General features: G+C 45.9%; 1 protein-coding gene across 3 annotated transcripts in view; it reads right to left on the minus strand.

The window, feature by feature from the left end:
• The window catches only part of LOC310786345 (protein MTSS 1-like), a 247,430-nt gene that overhangs the window by 11,573 nt on the left and 219,703 nt on the right, over positions 1 to 16,154 (minus strand). For 2 of the 3 annotated variants that reach the window (XM_083647540.1, XM_083647539.1), the window contains exons 7-10: positions 11,059 to 11,216; positions 9,311 to 9,418; positions 8,491 to 8,588; positions 4,579 to 4,849 (exon numbers count right to left, since the gene is read on the minus strand). In XM_083647540.1, the coding sequence (XP_083503666.1) occupies positions 4,579 to 4,849; positions 8,491 to 8,588; positions 9,311 to 9,418; positions 11,059 to 11,216 (635 nt within the window). The remainder of the gene's footprint in view (positions 1 to 4,578; positions 4,850 to 8,490; positions 8,589 to 9,310; positions 9,419 to 11,058; positions 11,217 to 16,154) is intronic. The other variant, XM_083647541.1, reaches the window with a different exon arrangement.

Raw genomic sequence — 16,154 nt, forward strand, 5'->3', positions numbered from 1 at the left:
AGGAGAGGCGCGCTGTACAGGAAGCTGGGGAAAACGGTAGGGCTGCCCTACTGTGTCCCAGAGTCTATTTTTCAAATGAAAAGATAGACTCTGGGTTCCCAGATTGGAGCATAATGAGACGTCGTCGGACTGTAAACAACGACGGAAGCGGAAGTCTTGGCGCGGATGTCTAACCTGACGCTGCCAGATGGACGGTTTAGCTCCACATTACGTTTCACTAAACCAGTCGATCTGGGAATGCAGTAACCCGACCCGCTGACGGAGGCGGGCACTTTTTCCAAGCTACTTGGCAGGTGATTGGATGACCCATCTGTCTATCACCGCTGGTGCGTGTTAACTTCAACCAATCAGATCGCCATGTCTCTGACATCACGTTTGCGACCGGAGGAAGGTGATCTGGGCCCGTATTTATCAAGCTTCCTAGAATTACTCCTAAGAACACTGCTAAGAGTACACTTATGAGCAAAAAAAATCCCAGCCAAAAGCTGCACTTAAAAGTCAGTTATTATGCATCTCACTCCCTCTTTCAGCGAGGTGTAGGACTGAATCCTAAGTGTCAATCTCAGAGCTGATTTACAACAGGTGTGTGTGCCGTAAAGGGAAATGTTGATGACGCAATTCCAAGTACACAGGAATGGCCAATCGCTGAATGGAATCCCTTATGCACGAATATCCTAAATAGAGATGATTCAACAGTGAAATGCACAATGGGAGTGTAGCATATATTCACCAATAATTTCAGAAGAAATTATCAACAAAATAATACAAGATAGCCTACATTGAAAATGACTCAAGAATAGGCTAAATGTTTCCTAATCCACCCAATCCCACAACTGACTCGAAACTGGTGTGCTGTCAATTGACTACCCTATATAGCCAGGTTCTATAGGCTGTATGATGAGCAAACATGGAATTCAAAAGAAAGCCGAATTGGAGGGAGGATGACACGCTGTGCTTAGTGGAGAAGATTCGCGCACGTCTCTGTCTCCTGAATGCCATGATGTCAACATTGCCCTGCTGGCAACTCCTAACCACTTAGGACACCTCCTGAGGACTCCTAAATAGCTGGGGGAGTAGGAGTGTTTCCTAGTCTTAAGAGGGTTGATAAAAAGCTTTTATTCTTAAGTGTGAGAGTAGGACTAAATTTCACAAATTATCAGCACTTACGACTAAAATGGCACTCTGAGACGCTTGATAAATACGGGCCCTGATCTCCATTGATTGAACATCCATTGATTGAGTCCTCACCGTCCTCATCGTCGTAAAGTCGCCTTCGAAACATGACGTTCGATTATAATGAACTAGTTGTGTGGCTTAGCCTTCCCAAATGTTGAGGGTCGTTTTTTTAGAATTTAATACATAGAATTGGGAACGTTACATTCAATTTCATTCAGACTGCCTGTCACTTTCGCGGCGGCAGCCATGTTGACGAGTGAAAAGAACTACAAAGACCATGTACCCACTACTTGCCCAGACGAGCCTAAGCCTGCCTAAGGCTGCCGCTGATTCGTCGAGCCGGCCATGGTTCGGCCAATCATCTTAACTGCCTGTGCATGACAAGATGGATTACATCGAGAGAATCTCTTTTGATCTCACAAGGTTATCCATCTTGCAAGCAAGGTTAGCGGACGTCCGCTCAACACCAGAAACCCCAAAATATCGTCCGTCTGTCCTGGATGCCCAGATTGCAAAACAGGTAACAGTGCAAACTAAACAAAAAACACACATCACTGATGAGAAATGATTCAAATGAAACGATAAGGAATGCACATTGATCATGTCAACTCAAAACACAAAGATAAGGAATGCACATTGATCATGGCAACTCAAAACACAAAGATAAGGAATGCACATTGATCATGTCAACTCAAAACACAAAGATAAGGAATGCACATTGATCATGTCAACTCAAAACACAAAGATAAGGAATGCACATTGATCATGTCAACTCAAAACACAAAGATAAGGAATGCACATTGATCATGTCAACTCAAAACACAAATTAAATGGGTCGACAGTTTTGGAAATACAAGTCATGCCCTCAGAAATGTTCTGAAGAGATCTGACTGAGGAAGCTGATGATGCTATAGTAGGCGAGTTGGGAGCTTGCCTTGATCTTGGTGTGAAGGAGCAGGAGAAGATAAGTGCTAAGGAGCCAGAGAGGGGCAAAGTGCATGGTGGGTTAGTGAGTGTTTCACCTGCTCGGTGCAGCAGTGCGTCGGTGCAGGAGCAGCAGCTAGAGAGGAAGGGGAGCTGCAGTCACTCTGAGGCTGGCCAGTCTCTGATGCCTCAGAGGAGCTGGGACTGGGACAAGGCTGGAGACAGACAGCCAGGGCAACCGCGAGAGGGAGAGACAGAGAGAGGCGGAGAGAAAGAGGGAGATGGAGGGAGAGAGAGGGAGATACAGAGAGAGAGGGAGGGAGAGAGAGAGAGGGAGATGGAGGGAGAGACAGAGGGAGAGAGAGGGAGAGAGAGAGGGAGATGGAGGTAGAGACAGAGACAGAGAGAGATGGAGGGAGATAAAGAGGGGATGGGTGCACAGAGGTGAAGAATTGCAAAGAATGACAGATCAGCAGGTAGACAAAAGGGGGTAAAAAACAAGAGAGGAGCCGTTTGTTAGAGAGCAGAAGCAACATGGTCAAATGTCTCAGCACAGTTAGTCAGCAGCACAGGAGGACAGCCAGCTGAGTGTAGGGGGCGGGGCTGAGCACAGGAGGACAGCCAGCTGAGTGTAGGGGGCGGGGCTGTACAGGTATAGAGAGGTCCAATGCTAAGAGATTAGCTGTGTTATGTTAGAGGCATTGGACCCTTGTTCAAGAAAGGCCCATTCCTACTGTAGGCTACCCCAACATTTGATAGTGGAGAAAGATGAAGAGACACACAAAGTATAAGCCTCTTTGGCCCTGTTAGTGGAACCAAGTCTAATGAGTCAGCCAGGGAAGCCCTTTAATGTTGTTCCCCCACCTCACAAAGCTCATCTAACTACACCGAGAGCCAGGCTATGAGGAGACTGTACTGTATATGGGTCAGCGCTGCCTTGCCAAACCACATCCACTGCATCATCAAAAGTTGGACATAAATGTATGAATGTACTCCGACGGGCGAACTCTGGTTACTGGCTTAGTAACAAAACATTAACTACTGCACCCAGCCTCATGGTTGAGCTCAAACCACAAACTACAACGCAGACAGAAAAATCCACAACTATTTTGCTTAGAAAGTGATGGAATGATCTATTTTGTGTTTGCGCAGTATGCCGACTTGCGACTTGTGTTAACTTAATTGTACCATTTTAGTGCTGGTTTATTGTTGTGTTTTGTATTTTTGTGTGCGTCTTGTAGACCCATGAGGGTCGGGCACCGCTGAATGCATGACACATTAATAAAATCAATCTATCAATCAATCAATCAACCATTACTAGTGCAAGTCCATCAGCAGATTCAAGACGAGAATTTATTCAGGACTTTGTGGCTGTACTGTTTTTTATTTGTTAACTTGTTAAAAATAGCGTAATGTTCATAATTACAAATGTACTGTTATATCTTATTAAATTGTTGATGTTTTATCCCTTCACATTATTAGACACTTGTTCTGATGATAAAATTAGCATAAACCCTAAAACACAGAATTCAGAAACATTAAAATAGAAAAAATTTAATTAGCAAAAAAAAAAAAAAAAAGAATTAGAAAAAAGTTTAAAGGGATTTCATAGGGCCCTTCTGTACAGGACTGGGAGTAGCTATAAAGCATAATGACAGTTAGATGTATATCACATGACACAGTGTAGTATCTTCAGTCTTACCTGTGGCTATGCGGATGCTGATAAGTATGCTTTAAATGCCAATCAAATATATTCAGATACTTGATTTGATTGTCTTGTCACACAAATATGGATCCTAAATCCTGGTAGTTACTGTACATTAAATTACATTACGTTATTTAGCAGACGCTTTTATCCAAATACAATAGTACATTTTGTCAACAGTAGTGAAATCAACTGTGTAACAGTCTGCATCAGCCAAGACCTTTTAAACGGAGTATGGAGCATTTGTCAATACTTACCGGTAGTCTCGCTGGCCAGCCTCCTCTCCCTTCCATCCGAGGAGTCTGGCGCCGCAGGTCTCCATAGTGGGATTGCGATGGGCGGCGCTTAGCGGCAGTGCCCTTGGAAAATAGTTTCCAACAATACAACTTACCGTTTTCAGCGTGTAGCAACGAGCTAGTGTGTAGGTTTCTGCCGTTAGCTTGCTAGCTAGTTAGCGTGGTTGTTTTCACTGAGGCGGCAGGGCACTATTTACAGTGACACACAGGGAGGAGGGAGCGGAAGCCGCTCTGATTGACATGGTCGGAGCCAATGACAGAGCTTCTTAAGCGGGGAGCGGACATCCGGCAGCGTCTGAAACCGACGCCTCCAATGGGAGAGCAGAGTAGAGCAGGGGAGGGTTTATCCCAGTTATGGAGACCTGCGGCGCCAGACTCCTCGGACAGAAGGGAGAGGAGGCTGGCCAGCCAGACTAGTCAATACTTGAAGGAATAAGTACCATTATTATTATTATTATAAATATTTTTTTTTCTTACCTTAGTTTCAGCCGCCATAGGTGAGAGCGACTTGGACGGGATGTACTGATCGTGTGAGGAGGAGATGAAGCCCGAGTCGTGGGAGGAGATGCTGGAAAGGCGAGCGGGGGCCTGTAGGGGCAGCGTGGAGCTACGGTAGCGGGGGCGTGGGCGGTGGGGGGGTTGGTGGAAGAGGTGGTGGGAGGAAGAGGAGGAAGAGGAGGAGGAAGGAGAATGAGAGTGAGAGCTGCTGGAGCCCCGGGAGTCACTACTGTTCACGCTGTTCAGACTACTGTGGGAGGGAGGGAGGGAGGGAGGGGCCGAGAGGAGAATCAAGCGCGCCCCAACAACGTGGATAGAAGGAAGGTGGGGGAGAAGAGAGTAAGAGGAAGAAGATGAGGGGAGAGGATTGGGGGGGGAGTGTGGAGGAGACAGACAGGAGGAAGGAGATGAGGGGAGAGGATTGGGGGGGGAGTGTGGAGGAGACAGACAGGAAGGAGATGAGGGGAGAGGATTGGGGGGGGGGAGTGTGGAGGAGACAGACAGGAAGGAGATGAGGGGAGAGGATTGGGGGGGAGTGTGGAGGAGACAGACAGGAAGGAGATGAGGGGAGAGGATTGGGGGGTGAGTGTGGAGGAGACAGACAGGAAGGAGATGAGGGGAGAGGATTGGGGGGGAGTGTGGAGGAGACAGACAGGAAGGAGATGAGGGGAGAGGATTGGGGGGGGAGTGTGGAGGAGACAGACAGGAAGGAGATGAGAGGAGAGGATTGGGGGGGGAGTGTGGAGGAGACAGATAGGAAGGAGATGAGGGGAGAGGATTGGGGGGGGGAGTGTGGAGGAGACAGACAGGAGGAAGGAGATGAGAGGAGAGGATTGGGGGGGGGAGTGTGGAGGAGACAGACAGGAAGGAGATGAGAGGAGAGGATTGGGGGAGGAGTGTGGAGGAGACAGGAGGAAGGAGATGAGAGGAGAGGATTGGGGGGGGAGTGTGGAGGAGACAGACAGGAAGGAGATGAGAGGAGAGGATTGGGGGGGAGTGTGGAGGAGACAGACAGGAAGGAGATGAGGGGAGAGGATTGGGGGGGAGTGTGGAGGAGACAGACAGGCAGGAGATGAGGGGAGAGGATTGGGGGGGGAGTGTGGAGGAGACAGACAGGAAGGAGATGAGAGGAGAGGATTGGGGGGGAGTGTGGAGGAGACAGACAGGAGGAAGGAGATGAGAGGAGAGGATTGGGGGGGAGTGTGGAGGAGACAGACAGGAGGAAGGAGATGAGAGGAGAGGATTGGGGGGGAGTGTGGAGGAGACAGACAGGAGGAAGGAGATGAGAGGAGAGGATTGGGGGGGAGTGTGGAGGAGACAGACAGGAAGGAGATGAGGGGAGAGGATTGGGGGGGAGTGTGGAGGAGACAGACAGGAAGGAGATGAGGGGAGAGGAGTGTGGAGGAGACAGACAGGAAGGAGATGAGGGGAGAGGATTGGGGGGGGAGTGTGGAGGAGACAGACAGGAAGGAGATGAGGGGAGAGGAGTGTGGAGGAGACAGACAGGAAGGAGATGAGGGGAGAGGATTGGGGGAGGAGTGTGGAGGAGACAGACAGGAAGGAGATGAGAGGAGAGGATTTGGGGGGGGGAGACAGACAGGAAGGAGTTGAGGGGAGAGTATTGGGGGGGGGGGGGGAGTGTGGAGGAGACAGACAGGAGGAAGGAGATGAGGGGAGAGGATTGGGGGGGGAGTGTGGAGGAGACAGACAGGAGGAAGGAGATGAGGGGAGAGGATTGGGGGGGAGTGTGGAGGAGACAGACAGGAAGGAGATGAGGGGAGAGGATTGGGGGGGGAGTGTGGAGGAGACAGACAGGAAGGAGATGAGGGGAGAGGATTGGGGGGGAGTGTGGAGGAGACAGACAGGAAGGAGATGAGGGGAGAGGATTGGGGGGGGAGTGTGGAGGAGACAGACAGGAAGGAGATGAGAGGAGAGGATTGGGGGGGGAGTGTGGAGGAGACAGACAGGAAGGAGATGAGGGGAGAGGATTGGGGGGGGAGTGTGGAGGAGACAGACAGGAAGGAGATGAGGGGAGAGGATTGGGGGAGGAGTGTGGAGGAGACAGACAGGAAGGAGATGAGGGGAGAGGATTGGGGGGAGGAGTGTGGAGGAGACAGACAGGAAGGAGATGAGGGGAGAGGATTGGGGGAGGAGTGTGGAGGAGACAGACAGGAAGGAGATGAGGGGAGAGGATTGGGGGAGGAGTGTGGAGGAGACAGACAGGAAGGAGATGAGAGGAGAGGATTGGGGGGGGGGAGTGTGGAGGAGACAGACAGGAGGAAGGAGATGAGGGGAGAGGATTGGGGGGGGAGTGTGGAGGAGACAGACAGGAAGGAGATGAGGGGAGAGGATTGGGGGGGGGGGGGAGTGTGGAGGAGACAGACAGGGTGGGATACAATTAACACAGCACACCAAGATGCAGCAGGCAGTGACTGAGACAGTCAAAAGGAACAAAACACACTAACAGAACAGGCATCAAATCATAATGACGTTTCATCACAGGATTTCATGCTTCCGTGACATCTTTTTGAATGAATAATCACACAAAACACAGTGATGAAATCAAAGCGAAAAACAGCATAAATACTGTTTTTGATTATTGTATGAATTGATACTCGAAAGCAACAATTAAAACATCTGAGGTAGATGATGTAAAAAAAATAGAATATGATTTGAAATTGTAAAATAAAACCTTTTAGCAGTAAATTCTGACAAAATATACACATTTGGCACCTTGATGTGCAAAATACACAAATACTACTACAAGGCAAAGTAAAAATGATGCATCAAACTGGCAAAATGATATCTAGTGCAGACTAGCAGTACACGACTCTATCATGCACAAACAACCTCTTTTGTGACTTGGCTAATAGGCCGCATGTCACAAGATATGTCATTTTAAAAATGTGCAATGCATCAAATCACAGACGTAACATTCTAGCAGTGATTTGTGAAGCTCAAATGTGATGGCTTGTAAACAACATAACAAGCCTCATGCAATGCGGTGTCAGGTGAAAACATTGCAAGTCCACATTAGAAAAAGTCACCTATACTGGAATCAAGGGTGGGGGATCTTGTTTTCAGTTAACAAAGATAAATTCAAACGTTTTCACATGACAGACGCAAAGCAAAACACAGCCCAGGCATGAAATATTTTCTCCTCAAACCAAAACAGTTGAGGTGCACTGACTGGAGAAACACATTGAGGGACAGGGAGGACAGAGGGGGAAGACTTGGTCTGAACAGGTGTTCTGGTGTTCATGCAGACAGCATACAGTAGACCAGGGTTCAAAAAGACCCAAAGATGGAGCATGGAAACTATCATTTTCCCCATTATTCTATTTTCCCGATTATCCTGGAGAAATACGGACATATACGATACGGACATATTTTGATATCCAGATTTTGTTTGTTTGGTAAAGCACTGGCCCAGACTACAGTATTGATGTTCACTTAAAATTAGAAAACTTACAGAGAATTCAATCAACACATAAAATTAACTGCACTACAAATGTTTATTGTCAGAAAACAATGCTCTTCTTTGTACGTGTATTTAGTTAAGCAGGCCTGTAATAAAATGGGCAATTTTAACAAGAAATGAAACAGCAGTACAGAGAAATTTATTATTGAGTATTTACAAACGGCACTAGCTCATATTCACCACTGGGTGGCAGACATAGATCAGGACAAACAATGAAAAGTTCCTGTCTCTTCCCCTCACACTGAGCTCACACTGCCATGCATCAGATATGGATTGGACCAAATATGAGATAGAACACTGGACAAATATCTAATAGAGATCCAGTATGTAGACATGTATTTTTGACTGATAAAGTGTGTGTGTGGCTAATTTGTTGTTCCGATCCTTGTGATTGGCTATGGGGGGCCTACCTGCACATGCTGGACTTCCTGGACATGGTGGTGCTGGGGGAAGAGGGCGGAGTCTGATATGACCAATGGTAGTCTGAACCCTTCAGGTCCAAGATCACCTGACAGAAACAGAAGAAAACATTGGTCACAGTCTATTTATAGTGCTTAAAAGGAGAGTGCATGGCTGATGTCCCCTCAGTACTGGTGAACAGGACAAGTCACAAGAACAGCTCAGAGCTGATTTAGACCAGGAAGTATGAGTAGAGCAGCAACAATTACTCCTTTAATCCATTAGTCCATCCACAGAAGATTAATCGCCAACTATTTGTATAAACAATTAATCGTTCAGACACATTTTAAAAGAAAAAATACTAAAATGATATCATTCCAGCTTCTTAAAATGTGAATATGTTCTGGTTCCTTTAGTCTTCTATGACAGTAAACTGATGATCTTTGGCTTGTGGACTGTTGGTCACGATAAAAGAAGACATTTGAGGGTGTCATCTTAGGTTTTGGAGAAAAAGTGATCGACATTTTTCACCATCTTGTGACATTTCATTGATAGACCAAACAAGTCGAGAAAATAATCAACAGATTAATCGATAATGAAAATAATTGTTAGATGCAGCCCTATGTGAGAGTGATCAAATCAAGAACATACTGTATAGTCAAAGGGAAACGAAGGCCTTTTTTTAATAGTTTACCATGGAAGGCGCTAAGGACCATTTATGCCTTCTAATGATATGAAATCCATATTATACAACAAATGCATCAACTTCAAAAAGAGACTTAACGTAGCTTGTTGTCTTAAGAGTGTTTCACCATTTAAATTTGTCCTCACCTGTTCACTGGCAGGGGGGAGTTTGTGGGGGTCCGAGGTCAGGGCTTTGAGGTCGTCAGAGATGGCCTGGAGATGGGTGACCTCTCCCAACATAGAAATCTCCTCATCCTAAAAGAACACACGATAGAAAGAACAGAGGGATATTGTAAGAGACTTTTAGCTTTTGCGAATTCGCAATAGCTGTGACCACACACACACGCACATGTGACCACACACACACGCACATGTGACCACACACACACACACACACATGTGACCACACACACACACATGCATCCACGCATTCTCACACACACACCCCACCGTGAATTTGCAGGATGGCAGGGCCAGCCCACCCTACACCGCCCCCTTTTAGCCAACTACTGCCATGAACACAAAAGCACACCTTCACATACAGTACACACACACACACACACACACACACACACACACACACACACACACACACACACACACACACACACACCTTCACATACAGTACACACACACACACACACACACACACACACACACCTTCACATACAGTACACACACACACACACACACACACACACACACACACAGTCACACAGTACACACACACCTTCACATACAGTACACACACTTGAACTCCATTCCAAATTTAAGCCTCCTAGGACGAAACTGTGCCCGCCAAAGAGTGAGAAACTTTTTATGGACGAACCGACCAACCGGAGCTGCTGGGCGACCTATAGAGCTGCTGGGCGACCTATAGAGCTGCTGGTCGCAGGCGACCTATAGAGCTGCTGGGCGACCTATAGAGCTGCTGGGTGACCTATAGAGCTGCTGGTCGCAGGTGACCTATAGAGCTGCTGGTCGCAGGCGACCTATAGAGCTGCTGGGTGACCTATAGAGCTGCTGGTCGCAGGCGACCTATAGAGCTGCTGGGTGACCTACAGAGCTGCTGGTAGCAGGCGACCTATAGAGCTGCTGGGTGACCTATAGAGCTGCTGGTCGCAGGCGACCTATAGAGCTGCTGGTCGCAGGCGACCTATAGAGCTGCTGGTCGACCTATAGAGCTGCTGGGTGACCTATAGAGGTGCTGGGCGACCTATAGAGCTGCTGGTTGCAGGCGACCTATAGAGCTGCTGGGCGACCTATAGAGCTGCTGGTCGGAGGTGACCTATAGAGCTGCTGGTCGCAGGCGACCTATAGAGCTGCTGGTCGACCTATAGAGCTGCTGGTCGGAGGTGACCTATAGAGCTGCTGGTCGCAGGCGACCTATAGAGCTGCTGGTCGCAGGCGACCTATAGAGCTGCTGGTCGACCTATAGAGCTGCTGGTCGACCTATAGAGCTGCTGGTCGCAGGCGACCTATAGAGCTGCTGGTCGACCTATAGAGCTGCTGGTCGACCTATAGAGCTGCTGGTCGCAGGCGACCTATAGAGCTGCTGGTCGCAGGCGACCTATAGAGCTGCTGGGTGACCTATAATAGAGCTGCTGGGCGACCTATAATAGAGCTGCTGGGCGACCTATAGAGCTGCTGGTCGCAGGCGACCTATAGAGCTGCTCAGTACTCACCACCACAGACTCTCTCTCTCTCCTTCAGTACTCACCACCACAGACTCTCTCTCTCTCCTTCAGTACTCACCACCACAGACTCTCTCTCTCTCCTTCAGTACTCACCACCACAGACTCTCTCTCTCTCCTTCAGTACTCACCACCACAGACTCTCTCTCTCTCCTTCAGTACTCACCACCACAGACTCTCTCTCTCTCCTTCAGCACTCACCACCACAGGCCGCAGCATGGCTACGAACCAGCAGAACCTCTGCCTTTCCTCTATGAGCGCCTTCCTCAGGGCCTGTTTCTCCGTTTCCTCCAGCAGCAAGTATTTATCACTCACGTCCTGCATGGCACTGTCCAACTGTGGCTGGATATCACCACGGCCTGGGGAAACACACACACACACACACACACACACACACACACAGAATATATATACATTACTGCCATTTCATTCACTCACAAGGCAACACAATATTGGTCTATTTGCTGATCTAAAGCATTAGCAAAGTTAATGAGGTCTATTAAGAAGAACTTGACCAGATAATGTCCTTTGCAACACAAATGATGGAAGGGAGAAGAGAAATGCTACTACTACAGCCATGGACTACTACATACTACTACAGTGGTTCTCAACTGGTGTAGCCTCAGGACCCACTATTTTCCTTGTCATGAAGTCGCGACCCAAATTTCAGATTTTTTTTTAAACCACTCAAATTTATTGCACAAAAAATAGCGCATTAATTTAATACACAATGCCTTCATGCACGTTATAAACCTCAAATGAACAAAAAAGTGCAACAGAAGTGCAACTAGGGCTAAAAACCAATTGAAATAAGGCAGACTTGAATTACAGGCAAGTCAAACTGGTCATGCTCAGAAAGTCTTATTTGAACTGTATGAAATATGAAATAAAAGGCAGACTTATCTTGAATTACATGCCTATATGTTTTTAAACAAGTTAATAATAATAATAAAACAAGTTAACCTGTTCATGCTAATCCAGTTTCAATAGTCTGAATTTAACTAATATGAAATAAAAAGGCAGACTTTTCTTGAATCACAGGCAGGCTATATGCTTTTTAGTTAAACTGGTCATAACTTTTAATTAAACTGGGGCCATGCTAATCCAGTTTCAATCATCTGAATTGAACTAAAATTAAATATGAAATGAAAAGGCAGACTTCTCTTGAATTACAGGCAGAGCATATGCTTCAGCTTGTTAAACAAGTAAAACTGGTCAGGCTAATCCAGTTTGAATAATCTGAATTTAACTCAAATGAAATATGATTTTTTTTTTTTTTTTTTTTTCTTTTGGGCCAATGTCCGCGACCCAATCAAAACGGCCCCGCGACCCACCTTTGGGTCGCGACCCACCAGTTGAGAAACGCTGTACTACTACATACCATACTACTACAGCCATGGACTACTACATACTACTACATACCATACTACTACAGCCATGGACTACTACATACTACTACATACATACCATACTACTACAGCCATGGACTACTACATACTACTACATACATACCATACTACTACAGCCATGGAATACTACATACTACTACATACATACCATACTACTACAGCCATGGACTACTACATACTACTACATACATACCATACTACTACAGCCATGGACTACTACATACTACTACATACCATACTACTACAGCCATGGACTACTACATACTACTACATACATACCATACTACTACAGCCATGGACTACTACATACTACTACATACCATACTACTACAGCCATGGACTACTACATACTACTACATACATACCATACTACTACAGCCATGGACTACTACATACTACTACATACATACCATACTACTACAGCCATGGACTACTACATACTACTACATACATACTAGGGATGCACCGATTGCGATTCCGATTTCCGATTTTTGAATAGTCTGACTTGCCGATACCGATTTTTGCCGATTCCGATTTTTTTTCTAAGAACAATAATTGGCAGGTTATTTTTTTACTTTTTAACTTTGCTTTAATAGAAAATTAACATTCATGTCACATTTCTTATCATTTGCATGAGGTAGGACGATCTCACTCAAAAACATCTCAAAATAAAAGTGTTCCAGGTTACTGGACAGAGCTTTTCTTTTTAGTGTAAATACAATAGGGGCGGCTTTAGCTCAGGAGGTAGAGCGGGTCGGCCAATGACGCAAGGGTTGGCGGTTCGATCCCCGCTCCCTCCCAGCTGCTGTCGCTGTGTCCTTGGGCAAGACACTTAACCCTCCTTGCTCCCGATGGTGTGTAGGCACCCTGCGTGGCAGCCTGCCGCCATCGGTGTATGAATGGGTGAATGTAGACTATCTACTCATTGTAAAGCGCTTTGGATAAAAGCGCTATATAAATGCAGACCATTTACCATTTACCATATACAATGAATATAAAACAATTAATTCCAGTATATCCCACAGCTATCATGCATTTACTTTTCCAAAAGAAAAAAGGTGCAACAGAACAGGGGCTTCAGATGGAAAGTAGCCTATGGCTAAATCTGTTACAAAGCATCTCTTCCCCTATGGGGTTTAATGTTTTTTTGTATAGGCCTATGTCCCTGCCAAATAAACGAATAAAATAAAATAAATAAACGTCAAAATGTTATCCATGGACAAGGAGTTTATAGCCTATAGGTCTGGAGCCCAGAGACCTTCGAAGCCATGCCCACTCTACAGTTGTGGATTTGGCTGTTATTGAGTAGCCTAGATGAGGAAATGAGTTTGAGTTGACCCAGTTTGAATATCGTAGTTTACACACAGAGCGCGTTTTTTTTAATCCGCCATTCGAAAAAAAAATCATCTCTCACAGAAAACCTTGCACACTGGTCCGATGCGTTTTATTATTATGTTCGTCGTTCTATTCGCAATACGAAACAAAAGTCCTCTCCTGGCTGTACACGTTAGGGTTAGGGTTACAACGTGACTGACGGATAGCAGCAGCAGCAGGCAGCGGTGATGTGGAGGCTGGTCGGGGAAGAGGGGACGGTGAGGTGAAGCGAGCCGCTCAGACTGGAGACTGGACTCCAACCTACCCTGCCCCTCCGCGGCTCCACACCGACGAAGACATGCTGTGGCATGTGTGTACTGTGTAGTGGCAGCTTTTGTTTTGGCTGCAACTCATCCACTCTGTCTCGCTGCTTTTGGGTTCGCGCAGTCACTTGAAAATCGGCTCACAGAATCGGCATTTTAGAGTGACCGGCGCAGATCACCGATCGAGGCCGATCACGTGAAAATCGGCCATTTCCGGTCACGTGCCGATCGATCGGTGCATCCCTAATACATACCATACTACTACAGCCATGGACTACTACATACTACTACATACCATACTACTACAGCCATGGACTACTACATACTACTACATACATACCATACTACTACAGCCATGGACTACTACATAATACTACATACATACCATACTACTACAGCCATGGACTACTACATACTACTACATACATACCATACTATTATAGCCATGGACTACTACATACTACTACATACTGTACATACCATACTACTACAGCCATGGACTACTACATACTACTACATACATACCATACTACTACAGCCATGGACTACTACATACTACTACATACCATACTACTACAGCCATGGACTACTACATACTACTACATACCATACTACTACAGCCATGGACCATCAGCAACAACATGATCATGGGGAACACATGACGACAGTGAGACTATCATGACTTCTCTCCACCGGTGCCTTTTGACTATCACTTGTCTGCCTTCCAAAAGGGGGAAGCTCCTTTGACTATCAGCACTATTTTCTGTTGAACACTTTCAGACCCAGGGTGAGTCTAGAGACACTAAGAGGGAGTGTATATGTCCGTGTTTCAAGGATGCTAAGAGTGAGAGGTAACTCCAATAGATATATAGCAATATAGCAAAGTTGATTTACTCTTCACCTGAACACAAACTCAATCTGAAGACTTGTTTTTTGGGCCTGGTGCGGTGATGCACCAGGGGCCCTACACTCGACTCAGTCGCTGGCACTATTTGCACGACTCCACACAAGGGTGTTGCTTTCCACACACCAGTCCGGTAGGTGGTGATAATGCACCTAACCACCTAACCAGCAAATAACCAGTCAAAATACTGCTAGATTTGAGAGATACAATACAATTTACTATGCTGAGGAATTTTAATATTTATCTGTGTCAGTGCAATGGTAGATTTTCATGACCGGAGAATATTATTTGATTGCTTCATAATTGCTTGCATCATAATAAACATATTGCCTCCAAAGATTGTGTTGTTGTGTATCATGTGCTAAATCATGTGACATCATGCAGGCTATTCCATGCAGACAAGCTCATTCTCCGTTGTCTGGTGATGGGCACAGTTGGATAAAAATGATAGATGTCTGTAAATTAATATAAATGTTGATGTTGAGTGAATGCCAAATGGACCAACCCTGGAACAGACGAGAAGAGGAAGAATAGAAGAATTAACAGCCTTCAAGTCCCTGCCAGCAGCCTTCAAATCTCCAGACTTCGAGTCCTTATATGTAAAATGTGATGTCTGTAATAATTCGCCATACAATACATAGCCTACACCATTCAGCATGTATTTCAATATTTCAAACTTTAAGAATGTTCCTCCTAGTTATTCCCATGTTTCCCCGCATCAAAAATACACTGTGGTGGGCTGTAGCCTACTGTACCGTAGAAAGCAGTGAAAGGTTTAACTTGTATTGTGTTCAAGTGCTGCTTGGTGGATTATCTACAGTATGCCGAATTTACCAGAAGACCCCAGCAGTTTGTGCAAGATCTTAAGTGTTCTATGATAAAGTATGCTTATCAATAATCAACTGACATAAATTGCCAGATTTTTAACTGAGCTTGGAGGAATAACCTCTCCATGCAAGAAAGGGGTGCGTATTTTAGTGTTTGCCACAACTGCCTTACTAAGTATATTAGTATTTATAAAACGGCTCTCTCAAATCAAGCAATCTGATTGGTTCACAGCCATTGTATAAATCCAGTAACCCACTCCAATAACCCATGGCCATGGGTTATTGGTTGCCATGGCAACTCTCTTACTAAAAGCCTTTGGTTACCTCAAACAAAACAAATGGCGGAGACAGCTGTCAGATCCTTGTGAATCGATCTTCGCTTATAACTTTACTAATACTTCGCAGAAAATTATGTTTTGTACAAGAATAGATGCGGGCTAATGTCTTCTTTGCAAAAAAAAGGCTGTTAACCCCGCATTTAACCCCGTAACGTTAGTTGGTGTCGGGCTTTGCAGAAAGC

The sequence above is a fragment of the Poromitra crassiceps genome, assembly GCF_964638095.1.
Source record: "Poromitra crassiceps genome assembly, chromosome: 1".
Classification (NCBI taxonomy): domain Eukaryota; kingdom Metazoa; phylum Chordata; class Actinopteri; order Beryciformes; family Melamphaidae; genus Poromitra; species Poromitra crassiceps.